The sequence below is a fragment of the Phoxinus phoxinus genome, assembly GCF_949152265.1.
Source record: "Phoxinus phoxinus genome assembly, chromosome: 13".
In the NCBI taxonomy this organism is placed as follows: domain Eukaryota; kingdom Metazoa; phylum Chordata; class Actinopteri; order Cypriniformes; family Leuciscidae; genus Phoxinus; species Phoxinus phoxinus.
Genome location: NC_136888.1, coordinates 29713558 through 29734895, shown reverse-complemented (window position 1 = coordinate 29734895; position 21338 = coordinate 29713558). Strand labels below are relative to the sequence as shown.

General features: G+C 39.4%; 1 protein-coding gene across 1 annotated transcript in view; it reads left to right on the top strand.

The window, feature by feature from the left end:
* The first annotated feature begins 20010 nt into the window (after nt 1-20010).
* Nucleotides 20011-21338, top strand: part of LOC307009446 (kinesin-like protein KIF26A) — a 28118-nt gene continuing 26790 nt past the window's right edge. The window contains exon 1 of the mRNA XM_079633213.1: nt 20011-20478. Coding sequence (XP_079489339.1) covers nt 20459-20478 — 20 coding nt within the window. The 5' untranslated portion in view covers nt 20011-20458. The remainder of the gene's footprint in view (nt 20479-21338) is intronic.

Here is a 21338-nt window from a genome sequence, read left to right as displayed (position 1 = left end):
GGAACTGTATATGGCATAGACAATCCACTCATACTTAATTCTCAATATTCTCAATCTGTTGCGTGTTTTGAGATACTTTGACTAATGCGGTCTGACACAAGTTTGCATCAATGTTAGTTTTCTATAAGAAGTCTGGCTAGTTGGTTTAACTGCATGTTTTAAGCAGTAAAACAAGTGCATTAGATTCATTACTATTTATTTTAAAACAAGACCATTTCTATTTTAATAACATGTCTTGCTCCACCTAGAAATGTACTAAGACTTTCAGACACCTTTTACCTCAAAGATGTTTGACCTGAATAAGAAATGGCAGTGCAATACCTTGGCTTTAGGCATGCCAAAAAATGTCAGGATGAGGGGCATCCTCTAAATGAGCAATTATCAAACTTCTACATTTGAATTAAGAGCTGGTAGTGAACATCCAGACCTGCAGTTATTCCTCTAGTGTGCACTGGGCCTTTAAACTGCTTGTACAACAAGCAGGAGGCTGGATCCTTGTAAGTCAAATGTTAATTAGAGTGCAATTAGAGTTGCACAGCGGAGAGGAGAGCAACGGGGGACAAAGTAAATCTGTTCCCAGTCATCCATTCAGTGTTATGATCTTATCCATTTAATTCCAAAACATTTTAAATACAATTTCATCAGAATCCACCTCTGAATATGGTTTTAGTGATCTAATCACAATGTTTCTTGGGTGTAGTCAGTGTACACCTGGCTTTTACTGCTTATCTATGTGTTATCTTAGTTCTTCTTGAGGCCAAAATGTTGCCTTACAATTGCCTTACAGTATCATTATCTCAACTTTCATCCCCAAAATCTATATTACGGTATTACATTATAAACGGACACTACTTTAATGGTATTGAAGTATCTTTTAAATGCATTGATCTATGAAAAAGGCAATCAGTAAGTTTCATGATATTAGATCTGGTACTATTGCTGAACCATGCTACTGCCACAGTCCTTTTGTAAGGCCTCTATAGTATGGTGATTTAACTTTCTTTTATTCAGACGGTACTGTTTTTATTAGCGAGCATCTATTGAGAAAATAGAAGCGGACGATGAGTAGATGCATGGCTGAGAAGTTGACTTTTCCCTAACCCCCGTTCTCGGCATATGCTTCAGAGTGACGGAGCATATGATTAGTGTATTGACATACTAGCTGGCTCCTGTAATGAATACAGACACAGGGCCCAAAGAGATTCCCGGAGCTTTAGGATTCCCTGTCACACTCAACAGCCTGGTGTGCTTGGCTATTCCAACTCAGTGCTCCGCGAGATGAAATGGTACTGAGCATCGTGTGCAGGGTCATGTGAATGAATCTTCTGAGCTTTTGCTAGGTGGCAGTTGGGGTAGAACTGATTAAAAGGATATGACTGTTTTAGACGGCCACATGCTCCATTGACTCCAAAGGGGATGAGACAAAGAGAAAGAAAATGAGGTTGAGATATTTGTCTGTCTAGAGATCAGAGTGACTGTACGCGTGGGTATAAAATGTGCAATGAATGCTAAAAGATTTGGGGCCAGATTTACTAAACATGGCAAATTAGCGTGAGAGTACAATCCCATAAAAGTGCATATGGGAGTGGAACGTTCTGTGTGTGATCTCCCGACAACACGCAAATTAAAGAACAAAGACACAGCCGAATCATTTCCATAATGACCAACGCAATCTACCAAGAGCAACGCAAATTAGCGCCTGGTTTAGGACATCCTTTTTTTGGGCGGTAAATAATAGCGCAAATACCAGTAAATTGCCGAGCACAAACCTTATTGAATCACCTCGCTTGATTTATATAAATACTCTCCTACCATAAATGTTGCATCTGAGAGGGAAACTCCTACAAATGCAAATACAAATAGATCAGCCGCAAAAATAATTACCCTATACACACCTATTTTCAGCTCAAATTTTTCACTGCATGTCTTTAGTAAACCCTGACAGTAGTTTTTTTAACGCCAAAAGAGGGTTTGCATACAAATCTAGCGTATGTGCGTCGAGGGTTTTAAACGGGAAAGTGCCGAATTAAAATCTTTCACTGTTTAGCTTATTGGTCTAACTGAAAGGTTCTTTGAACACTGATGTGTATGACAAGATTGCATACAGAGTATAATGCCTTTAACTGTAACAAATGTATTGTTGAAGGTTGCGAATTTTGTGACAAAAGCACTCCTCGGAGAGGGTTGTTAGCATGCTGATAACATGCTGTGCTTTAGCATGCTAATAGTCTAATTTACAATGTGTCTACACTAGAAGTGAGTTGTTTATTGTGCGGTGACAAGACTGTTCCTGTTGCTTAAAAGCACTGTGATTTCACTGTCTGTCTACATATTATGCCTATTCACATCCAATATAGACATTGTGAAATTCACAAAAATTAATTCCTTTTTAAAGTGCTGACACAACTCATTAGTTGACCACCCAGTCGAAGTTTAGGGTTGCAATTTCAAGGTGTGTAAACGGAGGGTATATGTTTGTACATGCATGTATGCTGGTCAGCATGTAAGAGGCACAGCTGTTTGGTGGTATGTGGACTTGCAGTGGCATTGAGCACACAAAGTTAAACATTGTTTATGGCCTAGCACTCATTTTTAGTTGCCTGTCCAGGTGAGCTTAAACAGTAATGACTATGATTGAAGTAAACATTCCACTGTAATTACTTAAACAACAATCCAGACTTTCACCAGACAAAGTGCTTTGTTGCGCTGGTCTTAGGGAGTAACCATAGAAACAAAGGGAAGTTAATTCATGGGATGTTTATGTTGTGGCTTCAATAAACATCATTGCCAGTTGAAGATAAAAGGAAGGGAGACATTAGCCCACATGAACTACGAAATGACAATGACATTCATTCTTGTGACACATCTGAATTGTTTTCCTATTCACTAGTTCACAGTTGTTCCAACTAGAATAGTAGGCTACATTTTAAAGTATTATTATTTAACCACCGACATAACATCATATCCTTTATGTATTTGTTACAAAATACACAAGTCCAAAATAGATTTCCATTCTTATGATCTACCAGGGCTGTAACGACCATAGGTATTGAGGGAGTCAAGTTTCCCCCTCAAAAATTGGAAATGGCCATATTGTCCCCTTCAATATTTTATATTTCTTAATGCTGCTCTATTAATGCTTAATGCTTACGCACCAGTCTTTTGTTGTTAGGATGGCAGACAGTTTCAAAATGTACATTTTTAGCCTGATCTGCCTCAGCGGTCCTATAGCTCTCGTCAATGTCAAAATGATGGCCGATAAGATCAAAGGCGGCGGGACTTAATGTTCACTGAAGATGAGTGTGAATTCCAAATCGCCACTTTTAGATTTTAGTGAAAGAGTGCGTGCGTGGTATGATATAATTAGCTAAACATTTCATATTTGACAGCTGTTTTACAATGGATATGTTTAACGATCCACAGAAACATACAGTGATGCAAACCACTCAACCTTTTCAATGTAATTTCGCCATTTAGAAAATGCAGTCATTTAAATGATGTAACTCATAACTGAATGTGACGAGATACGATTTTATTTTCCCATTTTTGACATATTAGACACAAACAAGAGTGAATGTGTGCATATTTTTATTAAAATGTTATTTGCAAAGATATGGACTACTTCACAACTAAATAGGCTATAATTTGACCTAGCACTTCTTTTACAGTTTTTATTTCTTCTTTATGCCATTAAATCCCTTTTAATCCTTTAATTATGTTAATTTATTTAAATAAAAAGACCCACCCTTGCCATGTATCACTTTGGATAAAAGCATCTGATAAATAAATAAATAAATATTTCCACCCATCCATCCATCCATCCATCCATCCATCCATCTATCTATCTATCTATCTACACAGTTAAGCATTATCGCCTCTGAGTTTTATGTTAATTACACCGATATTTGATGATGGATACTGAGTCTCCCGTTGTCTCTCCTGGTAAAGCGCAATAGTAAGTGTGTTCCATTGTCTACAAGCGGGTCATGTGATTTCATACATTGAGGGTGTTCCCACACCATACACAATTTAAACACTTTTTGTAGAACACTATTATGAGTCCAGTCTTCATCTCATGTGAGCGTACACATTCAGATGAATCTTCATGTAAAACGTTTTTAAATTTGCGCCAAACCACTGAACACACCTTTAAATATCTTCCATTTGGCCTGTATTTTGATTTGTTTAGCATGTGTATAGACTACAAAGCTTTAAAGTAGCCTTTCATGAGCAGCTAACTGCGCATACGTTAGTAGATATTTAACAGTTATTCCTCTTGTAATGAAAGGTCAGTTGATGCATTTTGGTACCCCTTTGGGTAACCCTTTATGACTAGCATTGCCCCTAATTCTTGAGTTCTCACTGTGCGTTCCAATTTAAAGTCAATTAGGTACATAAATGCATCAGTTTAATCTCATTGTTCAGACGATTTGCTTCCTTCTCCTGCTGTAGTGGGGCAATAATGATAAAGCATCCCAAGAGTTGTAAACAGGGGGATGCCATTCACCTTTCCACCCACATGCTGTGTCAATGCTAATGTGGACAGTGGTCTTCTGATGGGTGGGACAAGGGGGCGGGGCTCTTATGGAGCCGATGGGATGGTGGCATGGGGGATGGTTGACTGTGGAGTGGAGAGGTGAGTGAAAGAGAAGAGAGGGGTTGTTCAGAGTTCTTACACACAGTCACAACAGCTCTCGGCTAAAGCTGATAACGTCGGCTCCGTAGGCCACCCATCACAGCGGAGGATTACAGCGAGAAAGAGATCCAGGAGGGGCAGAGAGATGGAGAGATAGAGAAAGTACACAGAGGAGAACAGCAAAGGAGGAAGAAACAGGCAAATGATCCATGTGGATGGCTGTTTTTGAGTGACAGCACTAATCCCTGACAGGGACAAATTGGGAAAACAGATTAATGCTGAGTGGTCGGGCCCTGGAGCGGAGCCGGGCCCTGCTGCGCCGCTGAGTGACGGGAGCCGGGAAACAGGAGCACTTCAGTCAAGGCTGATAGTGGCGGACTTTGAAAACATTGATGCAGTGAGTTGGTAGGCAGTGAGGTGAATCCACACACATATCCACTCATGGTGGGCAGACTCGGACTAATGCCCCACACCAACACTCCCAGCTGGAGGGAGAGAAAGTCATGGACTGTGGAGGAAAGTAACTGGAGCGGCACTATGAAACTGAAGTAAGTCACCATATAAGAAAAACTTGTGTTTTGAGATTAAAAAGTTTTGACTTCGCATTATTTTCTGACTACCGTCAAAATTGGTGGCTTATGTTGAGTAATGATGTTTTGTAGGATCTTGCAGAACGTAAAAGTTATTTACAATGATTCAGTTGAACCATTTTGCTAAGCACAGCTATTTCACTACAAAACTTTTGTCATTTGATTTTTAATCAAATTAATCAGTGAATCGTTTTTCAACTGGTTCAGGGAATTCACTGTTTCTCAAACGAACTGGGCTGTTCAAACACTTTTATATTACTTTATTTTTAGCGATGACTTAAATGAATCAAATAATTGTATTTAAACTGGCTCAGTCTGAAATATTCCTCAAATGAGTTGGGTTTAGCAAATGCTTCTCCGTGAGTTTTTATTTCTTAAAGAAGTAGTGTACTCTCCTTTATCGTTGACTTTAGCTGTAATAGGATCAGTTTTGTTGACAGTGCTGTGTTGAGATGTGCCTTGTTGTTTTACCGTGTATTTACTCTGGCTGAACCTCCAGCTGCTGGTCTCTACTCCTAATCACACGGTCAAGCTTGAGTTTGTCTGTAAGTGTGTGTGTGTGTGTAATGGTCATTGAGCAGCTGAGGCTGGTACTCGAGAAGTGGAGGCTGGGAAGGAGGGGGGCCCTCTGGGCAGCATGTCCAGGTGTGAAGAGCCTGCGGTGGGCCGTGAGATGTTCTGGTTTGTGGTTTTGGGTGGTAAGGGTGGATGATGGAGGTGTTGATGGATCTATCACTCTAGGCCAGCAGCCCCAGGGATCTGCTCAAGCCAAGCCCACTTCCTGTCCTCAGGGTTTTGGGCTGAAGTATTGATGTGCTCAAATGGACTGATCCACAAACACCACAAGGTTTTCTGTATACACTCTTTAACACCACTATCCCCCATTTTCTGTGTAGAATAAACTTTTTCCCTTCTTAATCTATTGTATTTAGTGTTCTGGTATGAGTGAATCTTACAAGAAGATGCTTGGGTCACATCGTATCTCAAAATCAAAGGAGAAGTACATTTGGCATCAAGAAAATTATTCCAGGGTTTTGCATTATGAAGAGGATTTTCATTTTTATTGGTCATCATTTTTTTAAAAGGACTCTAATGTAATATAGTTGCTTTTTCAGAATAATATTCTTTACTTTTTTCCTTTAATAAAAGGAAAATGTAAAATTCCATACAATAGAAATGCATTGTCAATTCCATTTTTTGCATTGTGGTAAAGATAATTGGATGGTGCTTATGAAAATGATGTCCCAAACTATATTAGCGCCTCATATACTGTATCTTAGGGGTTATTTCGATTTTGGGATGAAAAATTACCTGAATATGTTTTCCATTTCCAATGCACTAGTAACATTAGATATACATGCACAAACACATAGATATACAGAATATAAAAGTAACTGGAACAAAATAACATTGAAATATGATACAACAAGTAGTGGTTTGTTACACTGTGCACATGTTGATGTCAAGATGGTGGTCCTGTGTCCACCCCCCCCCCCCCACCTTTACAAGATGTCACCACTTAAAATCACTCCCCGTAACCTGCGACCACCTCTGCTGAATGTCTCCCACCCACTCTCTCCATTATTCCCCAGATCTTCCTGCTTTTTACACACCCCCAGGTTGTGTGAATAACCCCCATTTTGTGAGTCTCTCAGCCCAAACAGTTCTCACCGGGGTGATTATCACCTTCGAGAAAACACGAAGAACACTAAAGCTTCTTTGTTTTGTCTGAAAGGAGGCAGACTCACCTTTGAAGCACTTGTGAAACAAATGTACTGTCAGCGGTTTAGCATCACAATGGATTCTCTCTCATATGTCACAATCTTGATTTCTGTTAACTGTATGTTCCCACTCTGTTTAGAAGTGTAGTGACAGCAATTCATTTTTATGCAATACAACCAAATATCTAAACCTCATCAGCTGTGAACAGCTTTTCGCACATCTGTTTCTCAGGATGAAATGTTCTTACAGTATACAGTATGATACGACAGCATTCAAACATCAGTGGCAGGACATCTGGACCCCATTTACACCTGGTATTGACATCTGTCTCGGAAGATCGGATCACAAGTGGTCAGCCGAGAAAAATGTGTTTACTTCTGGTATTAGCATGTTTCTCGTATGCTGTTTTGTTGCAAGCGGAGAAACACTATAGGCTACTGTTCAAAAGGTTGGGGTCATTCATTTTTTAAAATAAAATAAATAATGCATTAAATTGATCAGAAGTGACAAAAAATAATATTTATAGTAACATTATATTTGAATACATTTTAATTACAAAGATTTTTATTTTAAATGCTCTTCTTCAAACGTTGTTTAAAGAAATACTTGAGCACCAAATCAGCATATTAGAATGATTGAAGGTTCATGTGACACTGAAGACTGGAATAATGCTGAACATCAGCTTTGCTATCACAGGAATAGATAACATAAAATAAAAAAACAGTACTTTTAAATTGTAATAATATTTCACAATATTTCTTTTTCAGCCTTGGTGAGCATATGGTACTTTCAAAAATATGAAAAAAAATGTACATACCCCAAACTTTTTAATGGTAGTACATCACTTTATGTCAGCTTGTTTTGGCACAATGGTTGTTTTACGCAAGTAGGACACAATGCACAATGCAATGCGGTATACATCTCTGGATGGGTCCAAAGGTGGTTTGAGGGAATCCATACAGACCCTGTATTTTTATTCACATATGATAGATTAATACCAAGTATAAAAGGGCTCAAATTAAATTTGAAGCATGGAACAGGGCAGAACAGAAGATACAGAACATGGCAACAAATACCGGTTTCCGGGGACAATTATGCAAAGTGGTCGTAGTATAGCACCCACCTAAACCTTTTTCCTGAATAAACAAGAACGTTAGCAGCAAACAGTTGGTGTTTTTCATGCATACAGTGGGGGTCTGTGACAGCTCAGGGAAAAGCATGAAAACTGCTGTGTCAGGAAGCCAAGGCATCCCACTCGCATACAGTCACCACAGGAAGAGATGCAGGCATCAGCGAGTCCCCCAGACAGCATGGATCTGCTGATCCATGTCTATGGACTCAATAGACGTGGGCCTGTAGGAGAGCTGATGTTTGCTGCAGCACTATGGAAATAAATGCTGTCGAATCAGTCAAATTCCGAGTGCCTTATGGCCTGGGGGTCTTTATATGCCAAAGTGAGGTTGTTTGCAGGCCTTCGGGTTCTTTGAAAGCATTTTTTGAACTGGGATTCTAGTTAATCTCTTGTATATTGTTTGAAAATACATACGTGGTGGCTGGAATTACATACGAGCACTCTGCATAATAGCTATATATATAGTAGCTGCTTTCAGGCTTCCCACGGTGCGGCGGTGTAACAATAATTGATTGTTAATTGCTTTAGCACTGTACTTCGCACAGTAAGCATGATAGACAAGTCACCGTTGCCACCTTATTAGTCATCTCAAAGCTTGCACTTCTCGAGAACGCTGATTAAAACAAACCCTATAAATAACAATTGAAAGCCATTTCACAAGGGAAAACGGTAAATAAAGAAGAAGAGGGAAGCGGCGGCTCTTCTAAAGAGGCCTCTGGTTTGCCCGGATTTGTGGAATACAGATCAGATCAACTGAGGTTATTAATTGTGTTACCAGACCGAGTGGAATATACATTTAAAGGTTTATTACCTATTGTCTTTTCAGACAGCATATGTGGTTGAAGTTGAAAATTCCCATGAGGTCATCCAGCCCGAATATCCTCTGTTGTGGCTGGAGAGAACAAAAGCAGCAGCTCACAATCCCACCACAATCCACCCGGTTAAGCTTTGAGCCTGAGCAAAAAAAAAAAAAAAAATGAAAACAGCGTTATGTCTAATTAGTGTTCAACCTTCCCCTGATTTCCCAGCCCAATACCACCCAAGTGCACAGTTCATACTTATTCATGTAGCATGTTTTACCGCAACTCAAGCAAAATTCCAGACTACTTAATGAGATCCCTGTTGCTTGTCATTACAAACACACACACTACTGATTATACACATTCTACCGATTCCATAAAGAAAAGTTTTATTATCAAAGGAGGAGATGCTATAGCCTGAATCTCTCTACAGATGTCGCCTCAAGGATGTCTATAATACTTGCAGAATATGTTATCATTACTATAAATCTCTATAGCGGAAATTGAAATTTGCCATCTTTACTCGTGGGTGCTTGGTTTTGCTACCAGGATATTTTCTAATGCTTTTTTGCTGCCCCTTGATAGTTAGCGTTCTATGAACAATTTGGTTCACCTGCTGAATAAAGTTGAATCTTAGCTCACAGCATGTTAGCTTAGCTTGCACATGATTCAACGGGTGGACCAAATTGTTCATGATACCTCTACTAATAGGACGGGACCAGTGGGTTGATTTATTCCTTCATTTTGGTTAATTGTTTTCATTGCATTTGTTTACTGCCCCTAGCATTTTTTCCTAGCATTTCAGAAAAGTTTTGTCCGCCTGTTGAATCGAGTTGAATCGTAGCTTTTTTGTGCTAGCTCATAGCATCCTAGGTAACAAAATTGTTCATTACATGTTAGCCATACATTGACTTGCTGTTCCTAGCCCATGGAAATATTCAGGCAAATGGTCTGTAAAACTAATCTCAGTAGGCTAAAGTTTATTCATTTTAGTTCACTGAGTATTAATGTTTATTTTTGAGGATGTAGAATTGTTTTCACAGCACATTAAGGCAGTGGAGGTTTGTGGTAAAGAGGGGGGTGGAGTGGAAATGAGAGACAGAGAGAGAGTTGATCTGCTGTTTTTATTTGTTGAAAGCTACCCTGCATGCAGATTGTCTGAAATGGAGTGGATTACAGCCTGTAATCAGTTCATGACCCAGCATGTGTGAGAGCCTGTTGCAGAGAGCTGAGAATCCCATTAGCGCTATCTCTCTCTCTATTTCAGTAGTAAGTCGCTAGGACCAATAACCCGAATTCCTGCATTAGCACCAGAGGGCGCTCATAAAAGCTTATGTCTAGGGCCTGTTATTAATGAACATACTTTGGGTTATTGCTATAACCTATGGGTTTCTTAATGGCAAGTTTCTTGGATTTTGTCTGTTGCAAGGCTATAAGCTGTGATAATGCATCACATGGTATGGATTGATAGCATTCCTGCCGTTTAAGAGCGCATCTATGCACATTGCAATGGTAATGATTATATTGCAGTGTGAAGGTCACCACTGAATGTAATAATCTTCTCATACATTGGTGGGTATATGAAGTCAATTGAATGATGTTATTAGTCTTATAAACCCGGCAGCTGTATGGTTCTCTTCCTGTATGGTTAGGGAAGCATCCGTCTTTCTGTCTATGACAACATGATCATTAGTCAATAAAGACTATTGACATATTTATTGCATTTTTGAATGGGATGTATTATGTAAATGGCATAGATGGATGTTCACGTCCCTTGGTGATTACACTGCCTCCTGTCTTTACCCAAAAATGTTTTTACTAGGGTTGCCAAAGTTATGCTTTGCATATGCAATTATTTTTTTTCCTTTTCTTTTTTACATTGTTAATGCATCTTTTCAGTTTGACATTCAGAACTGTTTCTTTTTCTTCTGCGTGAGGTCTAGAAACTGATCAAAACCTGATTTTTGCTGCAGTGCACACAAAAAGTCCCATATAATAGACACACTTTATGGTTTAATTATTTATAAATCAAACACAGATGGTACATTTAAAATAATGGTGAAATTTAATTATAATAAAAAATACCCACATTGCAAAACACCATAATTCATATTGAATACACTGGGAGATGGATGGCCGCAACAACATCACACACTAATATGACCAAGGTTTTTTTCCTCTCATATTTTATCCATCAAGTTCTTTTTTCGCATTTCCAGTGGATAGAAATTTTTTATTTATATATTTGTATTATTATTTTATATACAGTAGATTGAACTTTTATATATAAATATTTTCTATGACTATCTCTCAGCCCTTAATTTAACCTATAATTGTAAACTCCCTTTGCTTCCATATTGTCAACTCGAGCCCACGACAATCAAAAGACAACCTTCGTTCCGCACCCCTGTTTCCTGAACATCTGTTTCTCCCCCTATCCTCTAACCTTCCATGGTCACTTCTTTCTTTCTCTCTTTCCCCTCTTCATTTCTAAACCCTGATGTTCCAGGCTGTCTCTGATTAATCATGCACAGATATTCCCAGCAGCCACCGGGGTTGTTTGTTGTAATAGCCTCAGAGTAAAAGAGTGCAAATAAATAAGCGTTAGGTGTCCTCCCTGCCAGACAGTGATTAATGAAAGAGAGCTAAGGCAAGGTGGAGCGGTAGGATGCTCTTGTTGACTCGGCCACCCGACATTGCAAAGCTTTTGTTTGTACCCAGTGGGCAAAGTGACCGTAATTTGTAAAAGTCAGTTATAAGCAATTAGTTTTAGGTCTGAAATGGCTGAAACATCTTAATCACGCAAGCATAGTTCAAGGTCCTGGTCAAGAGCACGTCTGGTCAAGTGTCTGATCGAACCTTGCGGTGTCAGCTAGTTTCACCGACTCCTTCCTTACTTGGGTTGCGCTTTTTGTAGTGTGTGTAGGCAGGATTATCCCATTCCACGCACTTGTCCTGTAATTAAATTCCTTTTCCTCTACACCCTTTTAGTGAAACCTGATGCTGCGGGTTGTCTACCTGTAGAACAAATCCCGGCGGTGCAAAGGGAAGAGATAGAGAGATGTATCACGGATGAGATGAAAGTAGATGGTAATCTTTGTAAACAGGGAGAGAGAGAGAGAGAGTGCGCGAGAGAGACGCGAGAGAGTCTTGGTTATCTGTCAGTTTTCTGCTAAAATGGAATTGATCTTCCTTAAACGTTAGCTTGCTGTGCTTTTAAACAAACTCCGGAAGAGCAACCAGGCTACACCTCGCATGAATAAAAAGAGAATATCTTCAAAAAATGACAACCCCATTACTAGCTTCTTTAGAGCTTTTTCTCTAGGGGCTCGGGATTGAACGCTGCAACTCATTAAATAACAAAAAAAAAAACCTGGCCACGTTTATGGCTTCTATTCTGCCTCCCCACCGTGGCTAAGTCACAACAAGCCAAGCCTGGATTAGCTACACATCCTGTCTGTTCAGGGATGCTATTGAGGGGGTAATTTAGGAACAGCAAAAATACAACAATGCTTCTCTCGTTCACTCGCTCGCCCCTCTTCAAAATGCTTTAGCGGCCTTTTTTCATGCACTGTAAACAGAATCGTGCTCTATTTTCTTTGCTGTTGGTATTAATGGAGGTGATAGGCTTGACTTTGTGGACATGTTTGGTGGTACTTTGATTTTTATTTTACTGTTTTATGAGCCACAAAACTAGCACAGGAAGCAGGAACTGTAGCGTTAGCACCTATCTGCTAGCCAAGCATGCTAGTGAATGCACAATAGGCTGTAAACCTACAGTAAACACTTAATAAAAAGAACATGTTTGCTAAATAGAGCATATTGGATGACAGTCTAGTCTTGTAGAGTAGGCTACTACGGTAGTTAAACATTGGGACATTACTTTTGACCAAAAGGTAACGCTTAATTTTACTGAATGTAATGTGAAATGCTTCTACTCGTGCACAGTTGAGCACACGCAGACACAAATATAGAGCTGTGCGTGGACATTAGTGAACTGTGCTAATGGTGAAAATTATGTCATGTGAACTGTCTGTAATCTGGACAGACAAGGTATACTCTCGACTTAATCCTAACCAAACACACACTAACAAGCTAACAAAACTACAGGCATATGGGTTAAATTGGGATTGGTAGTAAGGTATGCATAAGTAAACATCAGTTTGGTCTGCCTGTTAAATCTAGTTGAATCTTACCAGATTGGCCAAGCTGGTGTTTAACTGTGTGGCCAGTTGGTCTCATGGCCTGACCAGCTGAAAAGTGCCCAAAACCCTTCTGAAAGCAGCCGACAAAGTAGCCTGACCAGGCTGGGAGACCAACGTAGATGAGCAAACCAGCTTAGGTTGGTTTAGGGAAAGAGGTTTGCAATTACCAGCGTGCATGAGATCTCCTTCAATGCTGTTAAAAGCATTCCCTAATGCACCTCATGAAGTTTATTTTGAGAAAAGCCCAGGTGCAACTATTTGCTTTAATGCTTTTAAGGAAATTTTATCAAGTCGGCCAGCTAGTTGGTGTAGAATTTTCCACTTTAAAATTCACACAATGCAAGGGTTCATTCAATTACTTTGCATAAAATAGATAAAGGGATTAACATGCAAATATAAACATACAGTCTAAAGAAACACCGCATTTCCCAATTCAGTAATTCCTGGGGATTTTCTTGTCCTTTTTCTTTTTAATTAGAACGTTTTCAGACTGCTTCATTTATTTGGGTCTGGCTGGGGATTTCCACCCCTGGCCCGCTGAGGGAACGAGACAATCCCTGGCTGAGCCCGACCCGACTTGAGCGATCATTTTTCAGTGTGCTACTCTCGGGCTCAAAAATGATTTACCTCCGTTCAGACAGCCGCTGACTGGCTCCCAGCCAAAACACAAAGACCAGACTGATCACTCGAGCACTCGAGCTATCTACCTTTGAGATGACTCTCTCTTTCGCACTTTCTGGATGTGTTCTGTCTCTCTTCACTCTCGGGAGGTCCTCACCCTCTTTCTTTTTTAATTTCCATCTCATTTTCTGTTTTTTGGCTCTCTGGTTTTTCACCTCTGTGTCTCATACTCAACCCCCCCTCCCTTCCTCTATCATTCTGTCTCTCCAGTCTCTCTCTTGCTCTCAACACATTTGATGCAATTTTATGCTTTTATTCTCCTTCCACATTGTCCTTTGTCCCTACTTTTTTCTTGATTTCACTCTCTCTCTCTCTCTCTCTCTCTCTTCACTTTTATGCCTCTTTTAATATTTTAGTGTTGTGTGGATCCTTTTCTTTTAATCTTGGTGGACTGTTCATATGTTGGAAACATTGATATTCTGTGATTTTGTTGTTTTATTTACAAATTAATATCTACGGACTACATTTTTGGCCTGTTGTAAAAATAATTTCTGTAGTTTTATTATTTTTAATAGGGCACTTTTTGCCATTGAGATGACTTGGAAAAAATGTCCCAATCAACCTGAACTCTAAATGTATTTAATGATCGTGACCAGGCCAGTTTTTATAGCATATATTATTTCCACAAGGCTAAGGACTAAGCAACTCTAGAGTGCATTTGATCTCATTTACACTGCATTGCAATAACACAGTAGCCCATCACTTTATACTGTACATCTCAGTGACTTATAATAATTATGAGCTACACTGCATTGTGATTTGGCTATATTTTACAGTAGTAGCTCAAACAGCCAAAGCTGCCCTGTGGTGAAATCTGTATTGACATAATGCTCCAATTTTACAGATATCACACAGCATGCTCTCATGTACACTCTGTTTTAATGAGGGATAATGTTACCGGGTGACTGAAGCCTCAGGTCATAAGTGCCCCAAGGAAGTGTTTAGTAATGGAGGTTACCCCCTCCCCCTCCTACTGCTCATAAAAAAAGAATATCCATATCATATCAATATTCTTATCTTACTTTTGTACACGTCTTCTGCAGACAGAGCAATGTACTTGTGACACAAGCTTTGTACTTGTGATTTGACCCTCTAAAACATAATGTGAGAAAGTATTCTAAATATACAAATGATTGATAATTTCAGTCAATGTGCAGCTGTGGACCAACACAAAACTTTCTCACATACTCTTTCTGGATTTGCTTCTGTCACAACACCGTTTCTCACTTCCGTGGGAAAGAAACTTAAGACTCCAGGTTACTTGTATAACCAACTCCATATGTCTTTGGTTAAAGAAATCCTGTTCACATGTCTTATGTTGCATCTATGGTTCCTATTATGGCTAGGAGATACTTTTAAACGGTATTAAATATTAGGTGAAAATTAAAGTAAGTATGAGAGACTGTAGGGAGAGTTCACCCAAAAATTAACATTCTTTCATTGTTCCAAACTCTTATAGTCTCAGCCACGGACCATTGGCTGATCGTCTGATGCATATGAAACACTTAACTGGAAACACTTCAGGATTGACGAAGTTGTCAATCTGATTGGTTGAATTATCCAGGAAACCATTATCTGGGAAATGTGTGTGTCACGTTTTTTAAAGGTGATGATACACAGGGCAACTTGTTGAGCAATGTTGCTGTCTAGTTGCCCGTCAAAGGGCAACTAGATGAGAAACAGGGCCCACGACCGATCTAAATGATCCAGATATAAATGAATTGCCCATTTTCAATGGGAAAGTGCCCAAGCAATAATCGCTCTGCAAGATTGCCCAGCAACATTGCTCAAAAAGTTGCCCTGTGTATCATCACCTTAACAGTCTGCCTGAAAACAAAGCCGAAATCCCCCCTCATGGAAGAAGAAAGCCATTATGTTTACAACTGTGACAATGAGCGCATACCAGGATAAACTAAACGCTGGATTTCCTAAAGTATGTGAAATTTGAGGCTCCATTGTTGCAGTAAACTTGTACAACGTTCTTGAATTTATAATTTATTAGATTTATAATTAATTTATTAGAAGCCGGTCTGTTATTTCAGGGACTCGGAAACATGGCGCGGAACAAAACGAACTGTGATTGGTTGTGTTACATGTCAGTCAAATGTCCTCTTGGGCAGTCCTTGGCCAATGGAAGCTGCGATGGAGTCCATACCTTCTGCTGTCAGTCTGAAGGTCTGGCTGTACGAGACTAAAACTCTTATGACTCGCTTTCTTGTGTGAAACTCAAATGGATATGTTTAAGAGAATGTCCTTGCTGCTTTTTTCCATGCAATTGAAGTGGTTAGGGAATAGAAACAGTCGTGGTCAACATTCACTTTCATTGTATGGAAAAGAGCATCTTGTACATGCTACTTTCCTTTTTGCAAGAACAAAAGTCAGATTAGTTTGGGCTTTTAAATGAAATTTTTTTTTTTTTTAAGAGCCTGACTAAACTCAACATACACATATACACTCTCTTACTGTACTGTAAACTGTTGCAATAGCTAGATGGATCTTGTTGTACGCTGAAAGCTCTCTCTCTGTGACACATGGGTTTCTACTCTCAGCCTCTTGACCTGACTACTAAATCTAGTTTCAGGCCAGTGGCTGTGGGTAAAAGAGGATGACATCATCTTTCGATGCCCATGAAGTAATGTCATAATATCTTAATCACAGGAAGAGGTTAAATGGCGAAGCTTTGATTGGCACATGCTTCAGTAAGTGATTAATGGGTTAATGCACCTTCATTGATAAAAGAGAAGAACATTGTCTGACTATAACCTGATATTATTTGTTGTTTTCCCAGTACTTATCCACATACTGAATATGTTTTGGCTCTGGTTTCAAAATGAAGATCATTTCAAGCTGGCAAAATGGTATAGAATCGTTTCTCATTGATTATTGGAGTTTATGGAATACTATTAGATTATTTCTTTGTATTTCTAAAGCACACGTACTATTTGATAGGTATTAAAAACATTGTCTTAATTGATCCCAGAGCAGTTTTTTTAGTTTGATAACTCATAGAAGAATCAAAAGCACATGTGTTTGCTGTAAACAACCTGCTGATCTTACAGTGATGAATGACAGTTGGAGATATCGGTATGGAAACGTTGGTAACGTAGTCTGAGATCATTCACGGTGATCCATAGCATCCGGAGCTTTGTTATCCTTTGTCAAGAGAAAGAAAAAAAGACCTTGTTACTATAAAAGAAAATGTCAGAGATGGTAAATAGGGCCAACATGGCAATTAGCTACAAAGGCTATCTGGACGAACAGTGAGACAGACTGAAATCCCTACAAACAAGCTAATGGCTCTCGAGGCTAATGACTCGGTCAGCTTGAGGAATTCCTCTTTCTAATTTGACAAAAGCTGAAAGGCAGACAGCCTGCAAAGATTATTGACAAACAGCCAAATGCTTTGGCTCTCACAACAGAACATAAGCAAGCCAGGCATGATACGTGGATTGGTTCACACATCCACACACGCTCAAAATCCCCTTCCTCAGCCCGCAACCCTACGTCCACACACACTCAAGTCCATTCTGATTTCAACAAAAGCTCAAAGCACCTTTTATGTTGCTTGACAACCATGTATCCCATTTATTTTAGCCATTTGCATGTTTCCATGCTATTTGTAGAGGAACGTCAAGAACCCGATTTATCTTGCCTTTCACTGATTCTTGAGTATTGGGACAAGACGTCATGCACCATGGAATTACTTTCAAATGTTTCGTAATATTCAAAAAATATCACTCAATACCGTCAGAAATCAAAATGAGTACTGTGATCATTGTAAGTATTGATTAATTCAAATTAAGATCAAAATATAGTATGGTGCATGCTCTTGACCCTATGAATCAGTTGAAGTTCTGCGTTTTTTCCCTACACCAAATTATTTGCAGCGTGCCTCCCATCCAATAATCGCAAAGAGCTTTGTGCTTTGTTACTTCTGATAAGAAACATTCTCATATTTCCAATTCTGTCCATTTTATCACGAAATTCAAATAACAAATTATGTTTTGAGGGTTTAAATGTGAGTTGACAGATCGCTGTAGCACCTCAGTTCAAGCGGCAGTGCGGAGAGCGAGTCTTTTCTTCCTCTTTAATACTAGTTATATCTTGAAAAAACAAACATGCATGAACATCAGAAGGTATGTTGAAAGATACAGTACAACTTACAGAAATTAATCCTGTCTCATGTAATCGCTCTGTCAGTGTTTCAAGCCCGGAAAGATGTCAATAAAACAGATTTAATGTTGCATTTACCTCAGGAAAGTTATCCAATGTTCACAGTTCGTTAGTTAGCTATTAAAAAAACACTAGAGAGGAGCTTATTTACTGTTCATTATATAGTTGTATACAAACATTTCAGTTTTTATTTGAGTGTAATTATTATATCTGAAAATAAATAGCCATTAAATATAATAGCTCTGTTGTTCATTTTAACCTCTAATATTACAGTAACATACCAAATGAGAGGGTTCCCTGTATAGTTTGCAGCATTATTTGGGAGATTTTCCATGAGAAAATCAAACTATCGGCAGATATCATTCTGAATAATCGGCTATCGGTATTGGCGGATACATTTTGTGCATCTGGAGTGTATATATATATCTTAGAGCATTTTGTCGGTTGCTCTCTGCACCACTGTTTTTTTTCTTTTCTTTTCAAGCCAAAGAACATTTTTCCAGCAAGACAGATTTTCCTTTTAAAGCGTCATCAGAGTACATAATTCCAGTCATCTATTCTGTGCACCTTGGGAGCTTTGATTGTCCCCGTCTCTTGGCTAGCAGTGGGAGGCAGTGGGAGTCTGAGTCCGCTGCAGATATGTAGGGCAGTGTGTTAGGGGGGCGGTGGTGTGCAAGCCGTGCTACAGACCGATGGAAAATGAGTCTCTTTCAAACATTGTCTGTCCTTTTCTCTCTCTCTCTCTGTCTCACTCCTGCTCCTCAGCTCAAATTAGCAGTTTAGGGAATAGATCTCTCTCACATAAAGAGCTTAGACTTGTTACAGCTGCTGCTTTCCCCCCATCTTGCCCTTACCCACAGGCCAAGGGCATCTCTAAGCACGGTATGTGTCTGGAATATGATTTTAAAGTGGTGGTCGCCCATAGATGTTTAATTTGTTCCCCCCTCTACACCTAAACACACTAAGCTCTCCTACGCCACACCTAGCATATGCTGTGTGCTTATTTCTGGTTCGTGATCATTAATAGCTTCATCCCACCCGTCAGAGCAATTATGTTTGTCACAATGCAAACACTTAATGAGATTTTCAGCACACACTGAAACACAGGTGCAGGACGTGGACAAACACACTTCCTCTCGCCCTGTATTCTCCTTTTGTTAGCGGCGCTCGCTAAGGCTAATTTGAACAAACAACTAACGCTCAGTATTAACCTTCGGCGTGCAACTCCTCCCATATTGTTTGTGGTACAGGCGTGAATGTACCTCAAATTGTGTGGCTTGCTTAAGAGAAGTGTGCTATTGCTGTTCTAAGCGAATCAAAGACAATACAACGAGTGGGAGAAAAAACACATACACTTACATTTAAAGAACTTGACATAGTTCAATATTGTAGTGCCCAGAACACCCTGGAAACGCACTAACAACATTTTATTTAAGATTACTAGATCATTTTTTTAACCACACACATAAAACAATAAACATTCCCCTCCAAACACATTTGAAAAACCTAAGGCAGATACACACACATGCACTGTCAAAAAATTTTTCCAATAAAAAATCTGAATATCCTTAAAGCAAATAATGAATGTTTATTTATTTATTGTAACAAAAAAAAATCTATTTATTATTTAATTATTTAAATCACACACATAAAACAACACACACTCATTATCCTCCACACATACAAAACACCTAAAGCACATAAACACACACACACACACACACACACACACACACACACACACACACACACACACACACACACACACACACACACACACACACACACACACACACACACACACACACACACACACACAGAGAGAGAGATAGATACAGGCATGCAGCACATACTAAGCAAATCTGTTTGAAGTCTGGGGTAGAATAAAAAAGAGACCCCTTCACACATGAAGAATTCATGCAGTAAGGGGCATGTGTGTGTGTGAGGGTGAGTGAGTGAGTGAGTGAGTGAGAGAGCGAGCGTTCGCAAAGCTCTGATTCCTTTTCTGGCCGTGGGGAGTGAAAGGGGGCTGGACTGTGTAAAGAAAGAGAGAGGGAGGAAACGTGCGTGTGTGTTTGAGTGCAGTGCAGCTGCCCGCACTCCTCCGGCAGCAAGAGGCGAATCCTCTCCTCCGCGAGACGGGGAAACACAGGGATAGATGACTAAAGGGACCAGGATGCCTGACCCAAGAGGTGGACTAACTGACACAGAGTGTTCTAGGGAGATTAGGACAGAGAGAAGTACTAGTAGGGTTTAGTGCTCGCTGGATGGTGTAAAGAGGAATTAAATGACAAACGTCAAGAAGAAAAGTTCTGGAGATAATGTAATGACTTATTTGCTGATGTTTGTGCATTGAGAATGGGCAGTGACCGACGGACAACGACTTGCAATGACTTTATGAATAGTTTGTTTTTGAATTGCCCCTTTTTGATGGAAAAATGTGGGAATGGACACACAAACAGTACTGTTTTCATGCGTCCCGCCTGCGTCGTTCTGGCAATGAGTTGTGAATACATTAGATGATGGATTGGAAAGAAGTGTGAGTACTTTTAAAGCTATTTTTCTCTGTGTGTTCGTGTGTGTAGTGGGTTTTGACCCATAGATGTCAGTTGCAACACACCCGTCTTAACGCCAGGAATTCTCGCTCCGTCCCCTGAGCTCACCTGCCAAACTCTACAAAGGCTGCTGTCTGATTGTTTATACATACTTGAGATATGGATTGCTCTTTAAATGTGGGACATGTCAATGCATGTTTGTTTAGCATTGCGTGTTGTAGTGAGTTTGAGCAGGTGGACAAGTAGAAAGTGCAAGCACATGGACGTGTGCTTTATAGCTGCTCTCCATTCATGAACCGTGGCAGGGGTTTTTTTCAGAGAGAGAGAGAGAGAGAGAGAGAGAGAGAGAGAGAGAGAGAGAGAGAGAGAACATGTGTGCTTCAACAAGCAATTAATTTCAGCATTAGTGTACAGGTGTGCGTGCTGAGCATGCTTGAGCTGTTATTGTAGTGCTTTATGACTGTACAAGCATTTAATCTCAAACATTTCCAACTTATTGGTTGCATTTTTACCACCCAAATGTTCAAATATTTACCCAAAGATTGAATATAGTATAACATAATGACCACCCCCCCCTCCAAAAAAAAGGTTAAAAAATACCTGAGCATTACCTGAAGCAAGGTAAATATGTATTTATTAATTATTTATTTAGTAAAAAAATTATATTTCTTTAAATAAATTTCCAGCCTATTTTTTAAAAAAAATTTATATAATTTTTTTTTCATTTGATTTCCCAGTTTTGGTCAAAACGATTATCAATATATACTTTCTTGTTCTAAGCTTACACTTAAGTCAAATAACTTTTTTAGTTTAGATTTGATTATATTTCTTATTTTATCATAAG